Source organism: Sceloporus occidentalis, unplaced genomic scaffold, assembly GCF_023333645.1.
Source record: "Sceloporus occidentalis isolate IW3139 unplaced genomic scaffold, rSceOcc1.0.p SCAF_2, whole genome shotgun sequence".
Lineage (NCBI taxonomy): Eukaryota > Metazoa > Chordata > Lepidosauria > Squamata > Phrynosomatidae > Sceloporus > Sceloporus occidentalis.
Window position 1 is genome coordinate 200,372,004 of NW_028316982.1, and position 15,793 is coordinate 200,387,796.

Here is a 15,793-nt window from a genome sequence, read left to right on the forward strand (position 1 = left end):
AAAGCCATCAAGGTGCCTGCTGCTAAATAAATAAATAAGATTTCTTTATTTCTATCCCGTCCCTCTGTCCAGGATAACCGGAGTGGCTTACAAGTTAAAACTGTACAATGCAATCCCAATATCCCACCCCCCCTTAAAATAACAATTGAACAACGACAATTTAAAATATATCTTGAAAACAGCAAAAAACACCAGACTATAATTATAGCAGAATTCAAAGAGAACAAGTGCCAGTTTGGTTTGGTAGGTAGAATTAACTATTTGTAAATCATTCTGGGTTGCAACTCACTGGATTGAACTTGCTCATAACATATCTTGCAGCCATGCCAATTTGCAAGGGACAAGCCCAATTAATCCTTCCACTTTTTCAGCTGCTTTTAAAATGTCCCAGTTTCTATATCCTCCTGCCACTTTCCTCCTTTGTCCTCAGCTTATTTCAATGCTGCAAAGTAGTTCACACTCTATCAGCTCATCAAGAGAAAGAAAAGAGGAGTGGACAGTATCTTGGTTTCCCCCCATAAACTTAGGCAAAAGCAAACTGTGGCACCTTCTCATTGCTTGTCTGTTCTTCTGCATTAATAACTTTTGCCATCTTAATAATACTTTGATTTGTTTGGCCACATGTGTCATGGTTTTTATCTGTGAAATATTGGTAGGTATATAGAAATGACACAGCTGTAAATTGTGCATTACACCTCAGAGCAAGATTTTATCGTCCCAAATGAGTGGGAGAAAGGATCAAGAAAATAATGTGTAAGCGACACAATAGTAACAGTACAACTGCCTGATGAAAAACTGAAATATTAGAAGAAATGATGTAGGGTCCTTTGGGTTATGTTATGATCTGGAAATTCTTTGGCATTATATTAGAGGCAGAAACATAGGCTGAGATCCTACATCAGCTTGGCTGAACATAATGCTCTATCAAGTATGTTCTCACAGTTGCGGTGTCCCGCTCTCAGCCATTTCTGCTGCTGGATGTGCAAAGAAGATGACATTATCCCTGTCGCATATGCAGGTGCAATGCCTATGCATGTCACCAACAGGATTCCAGTGACAAATAATTACAGTATACGGTTTAATATCATTTTAAGTATCATTATCCCATCTTATGGAATCCTAGGATGTGTAGCTTAGTGAGACCCTTAGCACTATCTGCTAGAGAGCTCTAGTGCACTCCACCATAAACTGTGAAAGAGAATTGTGTGTACAATGTCAAACTACAAATCCCAAGATTCCATAGGTGGGAGCCATTATAGTTAAAAGTGGTATCAAACTAATATAATTGTGTACCAAATATACACTTTTGATGGAATGCTACTGAATTCCCTATTAGGATAAAGTACTCAAGCAGAAGACAGTAGACAAGCTCTGAGGTTTAGATAGCATCCCAAGTGCTGCTCTTTGTAATAATGGAAAATTCATTCAGCTTTCATGGTTGCAGAGGATCATCGGAATCCAAATTTGCTACCTTTATTGATACAGAATGGAACACAGTTGCTGCACCCTGAGACAGAAACAAGCAGGTTCCTTTTGAAAGCATTTTGGAACTGTCATGAGCCTTGTGCTTTGGATTCCTCATTAGTATCTGCTAGCAATATAATGTAATTTCATTAGCTAGGCTTCATTTACTTCTCTTCCTTTTGATCAACAGAACTGGTTTTTGTGACTTTAATTAATTATTTTTTACTACAACAATCCCCTTGAGAATCTGAGGCTTCTCTTGAAGACTCCCCGAGCAGCATGATTTCAGGAGAATCATATTGCATATACAATATTTCTTTTTTTTTTCTTTTCCTTCTTTTATAGATCCCAACAATCCAGCAGCAGCCCTGTAGAGCAATTTTTCCTTTGCTTTTCACAAGCTGCTTTGTACAAATCCTTTTGAATATTATTTGGATGGGATAAAAACCGACTGAGATTAAACATTCCAGTTACGTTTGATGCTAATGCCTCTTTCTCATGTTTGTCTAATTGGTATAAGATGAATTCTCACCCTCTAGTCTGTTCTTCCTTGTTAGCTGTGATTTCTAATCTGCATACTTGACTGAAGTATTTCACAACTAAAAATTTGATCCTGAGTGGCGTTGTGTTCTGAATTTAGTGCAATGCTTATTAATGCATATGAAAGTTATGATTGTATTATTGGGCAGAATAAAAGGATAGAACATATGTGCAATCCATCCCCTCCTGCACACACAAAGTTGTGTTAGACAAAATATGTTCTAGTATTTTATTGACCTCCAGGCCTCTGTTCTGCACAGCCAGGAATATTGTCTTCATTGGGCACTTCACAATATTGTATGTGTGAGTATACGTGTGTGTGTATGCTTGCTTCTACACTCCATGGTACTGAATATCCATTTGTGAAGTCCAGTTTCACCTACCATTATTAGAAATGGTTGGACACACATTTTACTATACCAGAGGAGAGATGAAATGGAGTCAGGATTACATAGAATATTGGGAGAAGGGATACTCTCCTTTTCTTTTCTTTTCTTTTCCTTTTTTTCAGTTTTGAAATTTTCCATCTTCAAATATTTGAACCCTCAAGCTTCTTTTGTCTTGAAAATATATATGTATAGTCTTGAGTATGATATATTGCTGAAATAATTACTGAAATTGAATTCTTCCCCATGTGTGTCCCCTACATTCAGTAAATATTCCTGTTTCCAAGAGGAGGCAGGCCATTTTGCACTATTAAGCTATTAAGTTGAAGAGGCCTTTAGAAGCAAAGATGTGGCAAATAACATGTCCTTCCCCCTTTTTCCATCTTTATGGCAATCAGTCTGGATGATGCAGAGCCCAATCCCTGGTTCTAATCTGTACAATATAAGGACAATTCAGCACTGAACCCATTGTATACCATCCTTAACATGAATTTCAAAAAATCGCATTTTGCTCCAGGTCTTTCTAGAAGTGATACTGGCTACAACATGTATTGCTGTGCTACCTACCACCACTGGCATGAGATCAGAATGAGGTGCCCAACTTTGTGATCAACACTGGACACCTTGTTTTCATCCTCAGAGGGAGCAACATGCACCAGTGGTGGGTCAGACACACTGTGGAGTGCCTAGGTAACAGGGGAACTTCAGGGCAGCCTTGGGGCCAGAATATTCTGAGCTGCCTTGTCATCATTAGGGATGGGGGAGCATTTTGTTCACTTTTCATTCACAATTTGATGTGAACTCACTAGGTTTATACTTTCTGTAGATCAGAACATTTATCCTTCAGTATCTACACTTTTTTCAAAATGTTGTGATGATGTGCTCCGAACAAAAACTGCATTCAAATTATGTAGATTAAGGAAAAGTGTGTACAAAAATGTGCATGTTAGAGGAAAAACATAGGCCTAAGAGCAGAAAGCTATCTGAATCTGTCTGAACGGCAGCTTATAGGTACTTTGCATCAGTCATACTCAAAATGTTTTATCCTTGGGATCCCCCTCCATTTACATCTACATGCATACTCGCACCCCTCCATAGTTGATGTAGTATGTGAATTAAAAAAATAGTGAACGTATTTTCATTCACACATTCTTACATAATCATATTTCAGTATTTTATAAGGAAATAACATTGTTCAAAGTAAAACAGTATTTAACTCAACACATGATAAGGGATCAGGGCCTCCAAGTCTTGCACCTTCCTTGAGCAAGTATTGCACACACACCCCCGGGGTGGTCCTACCCCATCATTTGAGAACTGCTGCTTTACATAAATAAATAAGGAGAACCATTTGCAACTGCTGGAAGACAATGTGTATGTTAGGCAGAGTTGGGTACTAAAATATGTATATTAGGAAAATGCATACATTTTTTTAAAAAAAATCACAGATTGAGCCATTGTAATAATATAGAAATGACTGGGTATTTTCAAAGTAGTGCTGTGGACTGAGACTTGCTGAATCCCAGAATTCACACTTTATAGCACCAGATATACCTGGAGTGGGTGGGAAAGGGAGTCTTTCTTTCCCCCTGTCTCCTGGATGCAATGCACTCATCACAGTATACTACAAATCTTATGGTTCTGGAATTCTTCATGGCTTGTGTGATATTCAAAAGATCTTAACTGCATTACCAATTGGGTGGAAGTTGTTACTTATAAAATTAACTTGACAGCTTTGAACTTTGAGTCTTTAAAAAAAAGCTCCATTAAATATGAAGGATCTATTTTTGTAGCTCTTGTCATGCAGATTAGGGCACATTTACTTTTTGCTGTAGACTCTTTGCAGTGGGTTTCATTAGTAATTGCCCACTTACTTGTTATTAGCTATAATGGGATTCCACCCTTCAGCAACATTTTAGCATCACAGCAATCTTGTGAGACACTATGAGACTGAAAGAGGACAGTGGTTCAGGACTGTATGGGAAGATCCATAGCCAGATAAGGACTGGGCCATAACCAGCACCACTAGCCACACTATGAGATCAGTTTGCTTATATGGACTGACCACCTTTTGCTACAAAATTAATGTGTTCAGTATAACAGCTGAAGGGTCTAAAGTGTCTATCATAGATTTGGGAATGATCTACAATGAATTCTGTGTGATCCCAGGTGACATGAAAGGAAATGAAATGACACCCTTCCTCCCAGGGAAGAGTCTTACACATTCTGTGGGAATACTAGAGACAATAGACATATCAGGAAAAAAGAAACACAATTTAGATTTAATATCAGGAATAAAATTGCCTTTTAAAATTTGTATCTCTGACTAAGTGAGAAGAGCCAATCTTATAACATAAATTTTGAATGGGGATTTGGCTTCCATCATAATGGAAAAAAGCATTCCGTGGTAAAACTGAGTGAGGCCTTAGAAAAACTTTCTGATGTTTTAAAATTTACTGTACTCAGTAAAAGCTGTCTTGTACTTTTGTGACTATAATAACTTTTCATAAAGGCTTAACATAACCATATTATTGTAAGCATGTTAAGCACCTTTGGTAACCTGTTAGCTAGAAATCATCACCAGCTTACCTGAGGGAACACCTCCTCCCATACAATCCTTCCCGCACTCTCAGGTCCTCTGGGAAGAATCTCTTGCAGTCTAAGAAAACCAGACTGGTAATGACTTCCCAGAGGACTTTTCTGTTGCCACTCCAAAAATCTGGAATGACCTGCCAGAGGAGATCCACCATATAACATCTTTGGAGGCCTTTAAGAAGGCAATAAAAACAGATCTCTTCCAGCGGGCCTTCCCAAACTGACCTCCTTTGGAATCTTCACTCTCCAGTGGCATAGCTGTTCCCACCGGACTGTGATCACAATTGATTTTATTGATTTTATTAGGAGCATTTTATTGGGAATTGCTGTTTTAACTCTATTTTAGGGTGGGAGGGAGTTTTAGGATGTTTTGCTATGTTTTTACTTGAGGGTTGTTGTGTAGCATTTTTATTGTTTTCTTGTTTGTTATTACCCACCTCAATCCAATACAGGGAGAGGCGGAATAGAAATAAATATTATCATCATCATCATCATCATTAACAACAACAACAATTTTTTAAATTTAAATTTCAAACAAGTACACAAACAATTTTCACATATCACATACATTTAGGATATCAACATGTAAAAAATATAAAACACACACACAAGACAAATGTAAACACACATTTGCAAACTATGTATCATGTAGAGCTCATCGGTTCTACTCATGCTGACTGGGTCTGCAGTAGCCAACATTCCTTTTTAGTTTTCTTCAGTTAAGTTCCTTCACTCCTGTCTGTACCTGGCTTTCACTCTACCATAAGCATCTGAAGAAGTAGACTAAAGTCTACGAAAGCTCATATTACAAACTTCTTTCTTTTTTCTTTTTTTCAGCTAATCTCAAAGGTGCTACAAAATCTCTATACATTATAAACACATATTGTTAAAAGATTGCATTATTCACAATTACATTGTTAAAAAAATTGATAACGTGCATACAATACACTAAATCAGGGGTGCCCAACTTGGAAGGGGGCAGGGGCCAAAATTAAGGTCGGCTAGGTTTGGGCCGCCAATAGGTTTAGGATGGTGAAATTTGGGATATTTAGGTAAAATGTAGGACATTCAAGAATAATGGAGAACATGACTCAATAAAAGCTGGAAGCATATAAATGTAAATCCATACTTCTTAGCCATGCTCATTGTGGAATCCCTCCTCCTGGACAGGAAGGCTGAGATGTGGGACATGTCCCGGAAAAGGAGGGAAAGTCTGGCCACCCTACCAAGGGGCAAGATGTTCCCTCCCTCCCTTCTTCTTTTTCTTTTCTTCCTTCTTCCCTCCCTCCCTCCATTTTTCTTTCCTTCTTTACTTCTTGACATTCAGGATAATAGGATCCAGAAGTATGCAAATAATGATCCTTGCACTAAATTTTCAAAGGGGTGTAGGCCTGTGTCTCTTCTGCCACCATCACCTTTCTTCCCCTGTATAAATTTTTCATGAGAACCAGTGTTGTGTAGTGGTTTGAACACTGAACCATTACTCATAAGATCAGGGTTTGAATCCAAGCTCAGCTATGAAACCCAGTGGGTGACCTTGGCCATATCACACACTCTCAGCCTCACAGAAAGGAGATGGCAAAAAAAATACCTTGCCAAGAAAACCCCCATGATAGGGTCACCTGAGAGTTGACATATTTCCCGAACAAATTGAAGGCATGCAACAACACAGACATCCTCCCCATGTTAGACCCACACACCACAGCCATCACCCACACACAGAGATTGTGTTTGACTAGGCCTACCCACCTGTCGGGCTGCCCCGCCAAAACAGTGGCGGCCTCCTCCTTCTCCTGACACCCCTCCGCACAAAACAAGGGCCCAAGGCTCAAGCCTTGGCACAAGGCTGCGTGCCAAGGGCGCCGGGGCCTTTCTCTCTCCCCCACTCCCCCAGTCACAAAAAAAAAGGCCCAAGACCCAAGCCTTGGTGCTAGACTGCATTCCAAGGGTGCCACAGCCTTTCTCTCTCCCCTGCTCCTTCCACCCCCGCAGATTCACCAAGAGAAGGGCCCAAGGCCCAGGCCATGCTCCATATGCGCCATGGCCTTTCTTCTCCTTCCACTCCCCCAAACTCACCAAGAGAAGGGCCCAAGACCCAGACTAGGCCATGCATCAAATGCGCCACAGCCTTACTTCTCCCTCTGGGCCCTCCAAACTCATCAAGAGAAGGGCCCGAAGCTTTCTCGTGGTCTCTCACTCTTGCCCTGCCCTCCTGACTGTATTCATGCTTGCCCTGCAAAAAGCTCCTCCCTCTGGGCTTGCCTGGCCAATAGAGTGAGAGGAGCTATAAGCCTGCCCCCAGCAATAGCTTCCCTGGGAAACAGAGGCAAAGTCTGTGGGAGGAGTCCATTGCTCCCAAGTCCTCCAAAGCCCAGAGCGATTGGGCCAGGACTCTTGGAGCTGGGACATCCTCCTCCTCCTGATTCCAGAAATCCTTTGGTGGGCCATGTGTGGCCCACAGGCAATAAGTTGTGCAGGCCTGCACTAAATTCTTCTTACCGCTCTTACTACCATATATCTTACAATGACATTTATTTATAATGCCCTTTCCACCAATATGACCAAATCAGATGATAAAACACAGGACTATAAAATGCTAAAAAGCTAAAATACTAAAATAATATACTAATATTAAAAAAAAACAGTTATCAATACTTTTCCTAAGCCTGGAGTATCAGAGTACTTAAGACAGGTTTCTTTAAAAAAATTAATAGTGTATTGCATATAACTCCAAACTGATTCTTTCCTTCATGGTATATGTAGGCAGTTCTAGAACTGAGAACATGGTGGGCAACTGTAAAAGAAGTAGAAAAAGGGCATTTCTCCTTGGACCTTATTCCCTAGCAGGCCACACCATCACTTTTCAGCACACTGGAAGGGACATTGCATCACTTCCAGCTGACATTTGGGGCAATTTTCATACTCTTTTGTTGCTGTTTTAGAGGGTTTAGGAAAAAGGGGAAGAAGGCCACCACCTCTGTAGCCAATTATGGGTTGATTTGGTAGGTTTGGGGGAGGGACATCCAAAAATTGGCATAAAAATTAAATAGGTGAGAACCTTGGGACTTCGGAAGCTGCACTTTGGGATCCCAAGCTACTGACCCAGAGCGATGTTTGACATTTATGAGTTATTTATGGTGTTGTGGTGGGGTCAGGAAGCATACTATTCTAGTTTTAGCTCTATAGATAAGATTATAATTTCCCAGAAGTACACTAAAGAACATATCACAATATTTGTCCTTTTGGGGGTGATAAATACACCCGCAGGTTCCCTGATTTAAAAGCAGATTCTCCTAATACCATTGGGTGGGATTGTTTCAATTGTCCATAACTGTCTTACTTGTCCATAGTTGCTTGAAGAGCCACAAAATAGTACCATGCACACAAACACCATCTTACAACAAGACACAGAAGGAGCTATCTATTTTATTTTCTTCCACATTTGAATTTTGTAAACTGTAAATGGTGGCAAATTCTGATTCAAAACATGCTGAAATGAAATTCTCGCCCATCTGTATTGAAGACTTGTCATGCTTGGAAAAGAGCCAGGAAGTATAAAGCTTCCAAGTCCTCCTCATGAGGGTTGCTTCATCTTTTGTCAGATGTCATTCCTTTACTTATTATCATCTAAAGTCCCTGGCAGTTCAGAAGTCTGCATTAGTTTTAATTTAATGTTCACATATCATTAAAGGAATTGAACTGTGGGCTGATTTAACTGTCAAAATCTGTCTTGCCTTTGGAGTTTCTTCCATCACTATAGAAAAGGAGATACAGTATTGACATTTTCCTCCATCGGACCATCCTCTGTCAAAGTAGAGGAAATAGAGATCTAAGAAACAAATTATGTTGAAAGTGATGAACTTGGGTGGTGTTGCTAGCTGTCAGGCATTAAAATAATGGGTTTGTTTATACAGATTTACTAGAGGTGAAGAGAAAGCTGCATCAATAGAGCAGACATACATAACAACATATGTAATAGTGTTAAAGCATAAGTAAAAAGTGTGTTCTTGAGGCCTTTCCTGTAATAACTTACATTTATTTAATTCAATCATTTTCAGTCTGTTCTTCCATCAGAAAGGTTTCCAGTGAGACTTAGATAAGATTAATAACCAGCAAGATGATATCTTCTTGCAAATATTACAAATTAAGTACAAATGGAGCCGTATTATAACATTGGAAGTCCCAAGTTGTTCCCCTGAGAGTGGAAAGCTGAATAGAAAATACCAGTAGAACGAAGGGTCAAAGAGAAAAATGTTATATTTCAGGCAGAAAAAATTGCACAGATCTGTCCCTGTCTCAAATAAATTGTTCAAATTCCTCTAATAAACTGTAAATATGATGGTGACACGCATGCTTTCCTCATGCCCACTGGATGTGAATAATGCTGCTAGTGTTCCCCATCCTTCCAGCCTCTGTACTTTTTTCTTCTCATTCTTTCCCAGAATCCCATTCTTTCCCAAATCGAGCTTTATTGCATTGTTTATTGAAGTCACACTGCTGAAACCCAGCACTCAACATTGTGTCCCTCACTATGCTCCCCATAAAAATGCTGCCAAAAAACCCAATCAAACAAACAAAATCCAACTAGACAGAAGATAAGAAAGGTGGGGCTGGGCTAGGCTCCCATCAAAAGACTTTGTAAAAAGAAGCTTCTTTGTCAGAGGTCTTGTTAATGGTTGGGATACGTCTATGCAAGTTTTTGTGTCTGAAATATAACATTTCTTTTTGACCCTTGGATCCACTGTTTTATTCTACTCGGCTTTTCACTCTCAAGGGGACAATTTGGGACTTCCAGATTGTAATACTGCTCCATTTGCACTTAGTTTGCAATATTTGCAAGAAGAGATCATCTTGCTGGTTTTTAATCTTATCTAATCCCCACTGGAAACCCTTCTGACTGAAGAACAGAGTGAAAATGATTGAAATAAATAAATGCAAGGTATCATAGGAATGACCCCAAGAACAGATTCTTTACTTATACTTCAACACAATACCATATTTTATGTACATCTGCTCTATTGTTGCAGCTTTTCTGGCAAGGAAAAAAAAAGAGATAGATGTAACAGTGGAAAAAACAAGGAAGCTGACAAATGGAGGATGACAAAGTCTGAACATCCACATACCTGCAGTAAGATGGTGTGTGAATGAGGCAGTAAGATTTTGCAGTTCAAAAAACTCATCTGGAAGTATACTAAGGCCACTTACCACCTTGAATATACATGATGTTTTCAAAAATTCCTTCCAGAACAATAGAGAAGTACTGGTGGTTAAAAAATATGTTTGCTTTCTCAGCTATCTTGAGGATCTCTTTTCCTCTTTACCATCCTTTTGACAGATATGAAAATTCTATTGTTTGTGTTCCATTAAAACTTTGGTAATGTAGGTTGAAATTAATTAGTCTCATATAAACATTGCCAGAAGCATCTTCACTTTTGTTTTAAATATTTAATTCCTTCTGGGTTTCCACGCACTCCTTGATGAATGCAGTGCCATATCATTCTCAATTTTAACTGTTTTTTTCCTCAGCTCCAGCCCGAATTCTGACATTCAGTGGCACAGTGACAACCCCGTGGATGAAGGATATTAGTCTCCCATGTAAAGCTGTTGGGGATCCTGTACCTACAGTCAAATGGATGAAAGAAAGGTAACCAGCAACGATGTGTGTACCTTGAGTAAGGATTGTTATCCATTTGTTGATACAGGTGGGACCCCATTTTAGAATGGGGAGGGTCTGTTTCCCCTTAAGGCTCTAACCTACAGGGAATTTTTGTACTGCTGTTTTGGTATCTTGAAGTGTGTGTATGTGTGTGGGGACAGAGGGCCCTAGGGGTTTTGGAAGAATTGGGAAAATGATAAAGGAAACCCCTCCCTTCCTCAAAATCTAGCCTTCCTCTGATTCCTATACAGCAACAAGGAGCTGGCAGTAGGACTGAACCTGAGCATTTTCTAGCTCTTTAGCACATGAGAGGTAGGGGAAACATGCAGTTCTGAAGAATGCAAAAGGGGAAAGGTGCTCCTTTTCTTTACTTCCTCTTCAAACTGTTGACTACATGCCTCCTCTCTCTCCAACCCTTTCCCCAATACATTTATGCTTATACAGATCTTTCACTGCCCTCATTTTTTTCTGGATTTTCCATAGGATTGTTGTTTTCATTGTTCTTATTAACATGATGTATTCAGTGTCTCAGTTGTTACCAACCATAGACTTAACTGACAAACTAACACAGTCTGACTTCTCATCCTTCCATGGGTATTGTACCAATATTCTGTAAACTCCCATGTTCTTGTTAGGCTGTCTTTACATTTACAAAGTTGATATTTCTTCAGACTTACGGATTTCCTCCATGTACACAGAGGTATTTACAACCACCCCTATTTAAGTGCCTTTGTTTCATTAAACCCTCCTTTAACAGGAATTGCTACAGATCCTATACAACAGCTTTGGGGTACTCTATAGAACTGATCTATCAGGCTGCTTTGACATATGCCATATATGTAAAGTAGGAGTTGTTACAGACTATCTCTGCAATCATTTTCTTGTCCATTTTTTCCTTTCACTTTTCAATTTTTATTGAATGTACAGCAGTTTCCCAATTGTGTAAAGAGGTTATCATATACAGTATACAAAGCACATTCTATCTTGTATGTGTAGGTCTTTAATATAGAACCCACATCCTCACTAGGAATAACATGTCTGTGGCACATGTAAAGATTACTATAACAAAAGAAACAGAAAAAGTTATTACATTTATCTGTAATAGTCCTCTGCTCCAGAACTATAGTGCAGGTAGTCAGTGGAAGATGGTCCAGTGCCTGTAGTCTCACCAAGATAGACCCAAGACCAAGTTTAACATCCAGTGGTTATCATTCTTCTGTTATTTTAAATTCTGTTATATTAAATTCTGGCTTAAGCCTCCATTCAGAAAAATCTGGAGTCCAGCTTGAATAGCAGTCTGTCCACCCGCATTCACCAACTTGAGATTTGATCAAACAAGAGTATTAAGAGCATAGACAAAACTACAGATCATTCTTCCTGGATCGACAAAGATCAAGCAGGTTTTTGGCTAAACAGAACAATTTTTAAAATGTTATGATAATGATTGATTTGACTGAATATCATTTTAAAAATAGATAAAAAGTGGCCTTAATATTTATTGATGCAGAAAAAGCATTCGATAACATTAATTGGGAATTTAGGTTATCAACTCTAAGAATGATGTGCATTGGAAACAATATGAAAAATGGGTGGAAGCAATATACACAGAGCAAGAGGCGAAATTGATGATAAATGGAAAGCTGACAGAGGGTCTGTGCAGATCGGCCATTAAGACCAGCCTGGGGATGAGGTCAGAGCATGGTGTCCACATGACATATGCTCCGAATCTGTCCCATGGTGGCATGGCTGTGCACCACACCACACAGCGTGCAGCATCACGGTGCTGCGTTTAGATAACGCAGTGCCAAAGGAGTGCTGTAAAGCCACAGTGCCACAGCTACAGCACCATTTCCAGGGCTCAAAAAGGAGCCTGGAAAGGCCAGATTGGGGCCACAGCTGTGGTTGCTGTGACCCCGATCTAGTGAAGACAGAGGTGGCTGCAGGCAAAGGTGCCCCCTCTCCCCTTTATTGTTTTTTATATCACACGAGATACTGAATAATAACATTAGAGGAAACAAACAGATTGAAGGAGTTAAAATTAAAGGGGAGGAATATAAATTGAGGGCATATGTTGACAATTGTCTGTTATCATTATTAAACCCAGTTGAAAATATGGAGTTGGTGTTAAAGACTTTGAAAAAATATGAAGATGTCTCAGGATGAAGTAGTGAAATCTTTTGTAATAGATGAAAATATAGAGCAAAAACATGTGAAACATTATTTTCTATGACAACCGCAGCTAAAATAATTTATGCATCAAAATGTAAGAAGAAAGAATGCTCATCCTCCTTCCTCTCAGATCTCCTATGCTGGTGGGAATTGGTTCATCAACATCTGGAAGGCAACAAGTTGCATATCCCTGTTAATGAATCAATTTAACTTCCTGAACCAGATGTTTTTGGTTTCCATTTTCTGACCCTCTTTTAAAAATAACCCCAGTCCTGAGTAATGTTGGTTGTAACCTCTTTAATGTATGAATTTTGTTTCCTGTGAGGTAGTAACGGGACACCCAGTCTAGTGATGATTGATGGGCGAAGAAGCATCTTTAGTAATGGCAGCTTTGTCATCCGTACTGTGAAAGCAGAGGATTCAGGATATTACAGCTGTGTGGCCACAAACAACTGGGGATCAGATGAAATCATTTTGAATATGCAGGTCCAAGGTAAGCTAATCAAAGTCTTCTTTCATTATGACTGGTTGTGCACTTAAAGCACTTAAATTATCATTTCAGTAATTCTTCTCATGCCAAATAAGAATATTCCAGAGACCAATATGTGAGGTTTTAAAAATCAGAATTTGAAAACTGACAAACTAGAGCTTAGCCATAGTAAGATGACCAAGGTGATGAGGGATATGAAAAATGAGACATAAAAGCAGCCATCAAATATCTGAAGGGTGGTCATGCAGGAGGCTAACTAATCCTTTTCAGGACTACAGTCAATGGTTGGGAACTTCAAAGAAGCAGATTTCTGCTAAAAATTACAAAAAACCCTCCTTATAGTAGTTGTTTGATACAGTGGAATTGACTGCTTTGGGAGGTGGTGAATTCTCATTTAATAGATGTATTTATTCAGGGTTGGATGACCATCAACTGTGATATGCTGTAGTTGTGTCCTCCCTTATGGATCCTGCATAAAGCAGGAGGCTGAAATAGATTCCTTCCATCTCTTTGCTTCTATGAAAGGCAATTATATTTCAAAGCACACTGACTAATCACAGATAATGAGAATGGCTGTTACATCTCACTAGCACTGATCAGTCAGTTCTGTAGTGATTTCACAGATGTCAGTGTTGTTGCATTAACAAGGTATGTTAGGGATTTGTGGCAGCTGTGTACTTTTATCCTGAGCGAGGGTAGAAATCATGGATCCCTTCAGATATTGTTAGACTGCATTTTTCAGAATTTCTCGCTATTGGCTGTGCTGGGACTTTCATTCTAACAACATTTAGGAGAACTGCATGATAACCAACCCTGATCTAAAGTAACAGCTGAGAAAATGTTTTCCCAACTACTGTGCCAAGATTTTAGTGATGGGAAAGTCAAAGGAAAAATTAAGGTTACAAAATGCCAGATAAAATTATATAGTACTCAAATGCCTAAGAAAAAGAGAACTTTTCCACTAAGTCTTAACTAAAGATGTCAAATCAGACACATTGACAGATATGATTTGCTTTTATTCCCGGCCCCAAACAATTATTTAATACATGTCAGTAAGAACAGTTTTAAATTATGCATAATCATTTCATTTCCCCCCTATTTTTAACTATTCTTAACTAGTTCCACCAGACCAACCGAGGCTTACTGTGTCCAAAACCACATCTTCTTCAATCACTCTTTCCTGGATACCTGGAGACAATGGAGGCAGCTCTATTCGAGGTAACAGAGTCCAGGTCCAGTTAAAAATGATTTACATATTGCAGTCTCAGACCTAATACTGGGCCCTGTTAGCTTTGGGTAAGGGAAAACAGAGATATTTTACATAGGCTTCCTGAAATTTGGGACACTGCTGTTTCATGGGTCAGTAATGCCATTATTATTTTTTTAACCTTGTGGCACACTATATCTATGGCACATTGCAAATTATTGGCATTTCCAATTCACATGTAGCAGTGTCGCCTTGATACTGGAGATCCCAAATATTTCCAGCTTGAACAATCCAAAATGCAACTTGTAAAAGGAAATGGAACAACTTAGTCATGACTAATTCAAGTACCATTAATTTAGGTGAATTAAGTTTGAATAACAAAAGCTTCATTCAGAATGGCCAAATGTGTTATGGCATGGTACTTTTATATCCAAGAACCAAACAATGGTTCTCTTGACCTCATCTGTTTCTTGGTGATGTTAGTCAGTAACCACAATCTTTTACATCTCAGCTGAAGGCATCTTTTGCCCCCTGTGCTACCCCAAAATATGGGGTGGGGGCTGGTAGCCTCTACCAACTGTGTCACCGTCTCCTTAAATCGGTGATTCCCAAACTTTTATTCTTCCAATGTTTTCAACTTCAGCTCCCAGAATTCCTGACTGTTGGCCAAGCTGGTTGTGGTTTCTGGGAGTTAAAATCCAAAACATCTGGAGAACGAACCAAAGTTTGGGAATCACTGAGATGCTGGGTAACCTGAGGATTGCTCTCACCTGTGTATACCAATACTAACTGTGGATGAGTCCAGGTTTAATGAATAAAGAAGAATTTTATTTAGAAATGTGCTAGGGTGCAGCCAAACACAGAGCAGCAATTCAAGCATAAATACTATTACAGAGGTACAGAAATTGGCTAGCAGAGGCTAAGGAGTGTAGAGTGGATAATATTTACCAGTCCTGAAGAGGGATTCAAGGAAAGAGGGGTGTAGCTCAGATGGTGTCTGAGGACAATACAGTGAGTGTAAAAGGCTTTCTGTGCACCCATAAGGTTAGAGTAGGAGCTTGATGTCCTAGTCTTGAGGGGTGCTTAACATTCCCACATGAAGTACAAAGAGTTTGGGTGCTTTGTCATTGAATTGACAAAAGGGGCAATTTTAGTTAATTTACTTAACTTCAGATTAACAAAACAGTGAGTGGATGTAGGATAGCCCCAAGGTAGATGGACAGTGAAGTTGGCGGAAAACATGGTGAGGATAGGTATGAGACATGAGATCATCTTTGTGTCCAGTG

General features: G+C 39.4%; 1 protein-coding gene across 4 annotated transcripts in view; it reads left to right on the top strand.

The window, feature by feature from the left end:
• DSCAM (DS cell adhesion molecule) overlaps window positions 1-15,793 on the top strand; it is a 486,147-nt gene that overhangs the window by 409,234 nt on the left and 61,120 nt on the right. For all 4 annotated transcript variants that reach the window (XM_089511983.1, XM_089511984.1, XM_089511982.1 and 1 more), the window contains exons 22-24: window positions 10,512-10,629; window positions 13,140-13,303; window positions 14,420-14,518. In XM_089511983.1, coding sequence (XP_089368109.1) covers window positions 10,512-10,629; window positions 13,140-13,303; window positions 14,420-14,518 — 381 coding nt within the window. The remainder of the gene's footprint in view (window positions 1-10,511; window positions 10,630-13,139; window positions 13,304-14,419; window positions 14,519-15,793) is intronic.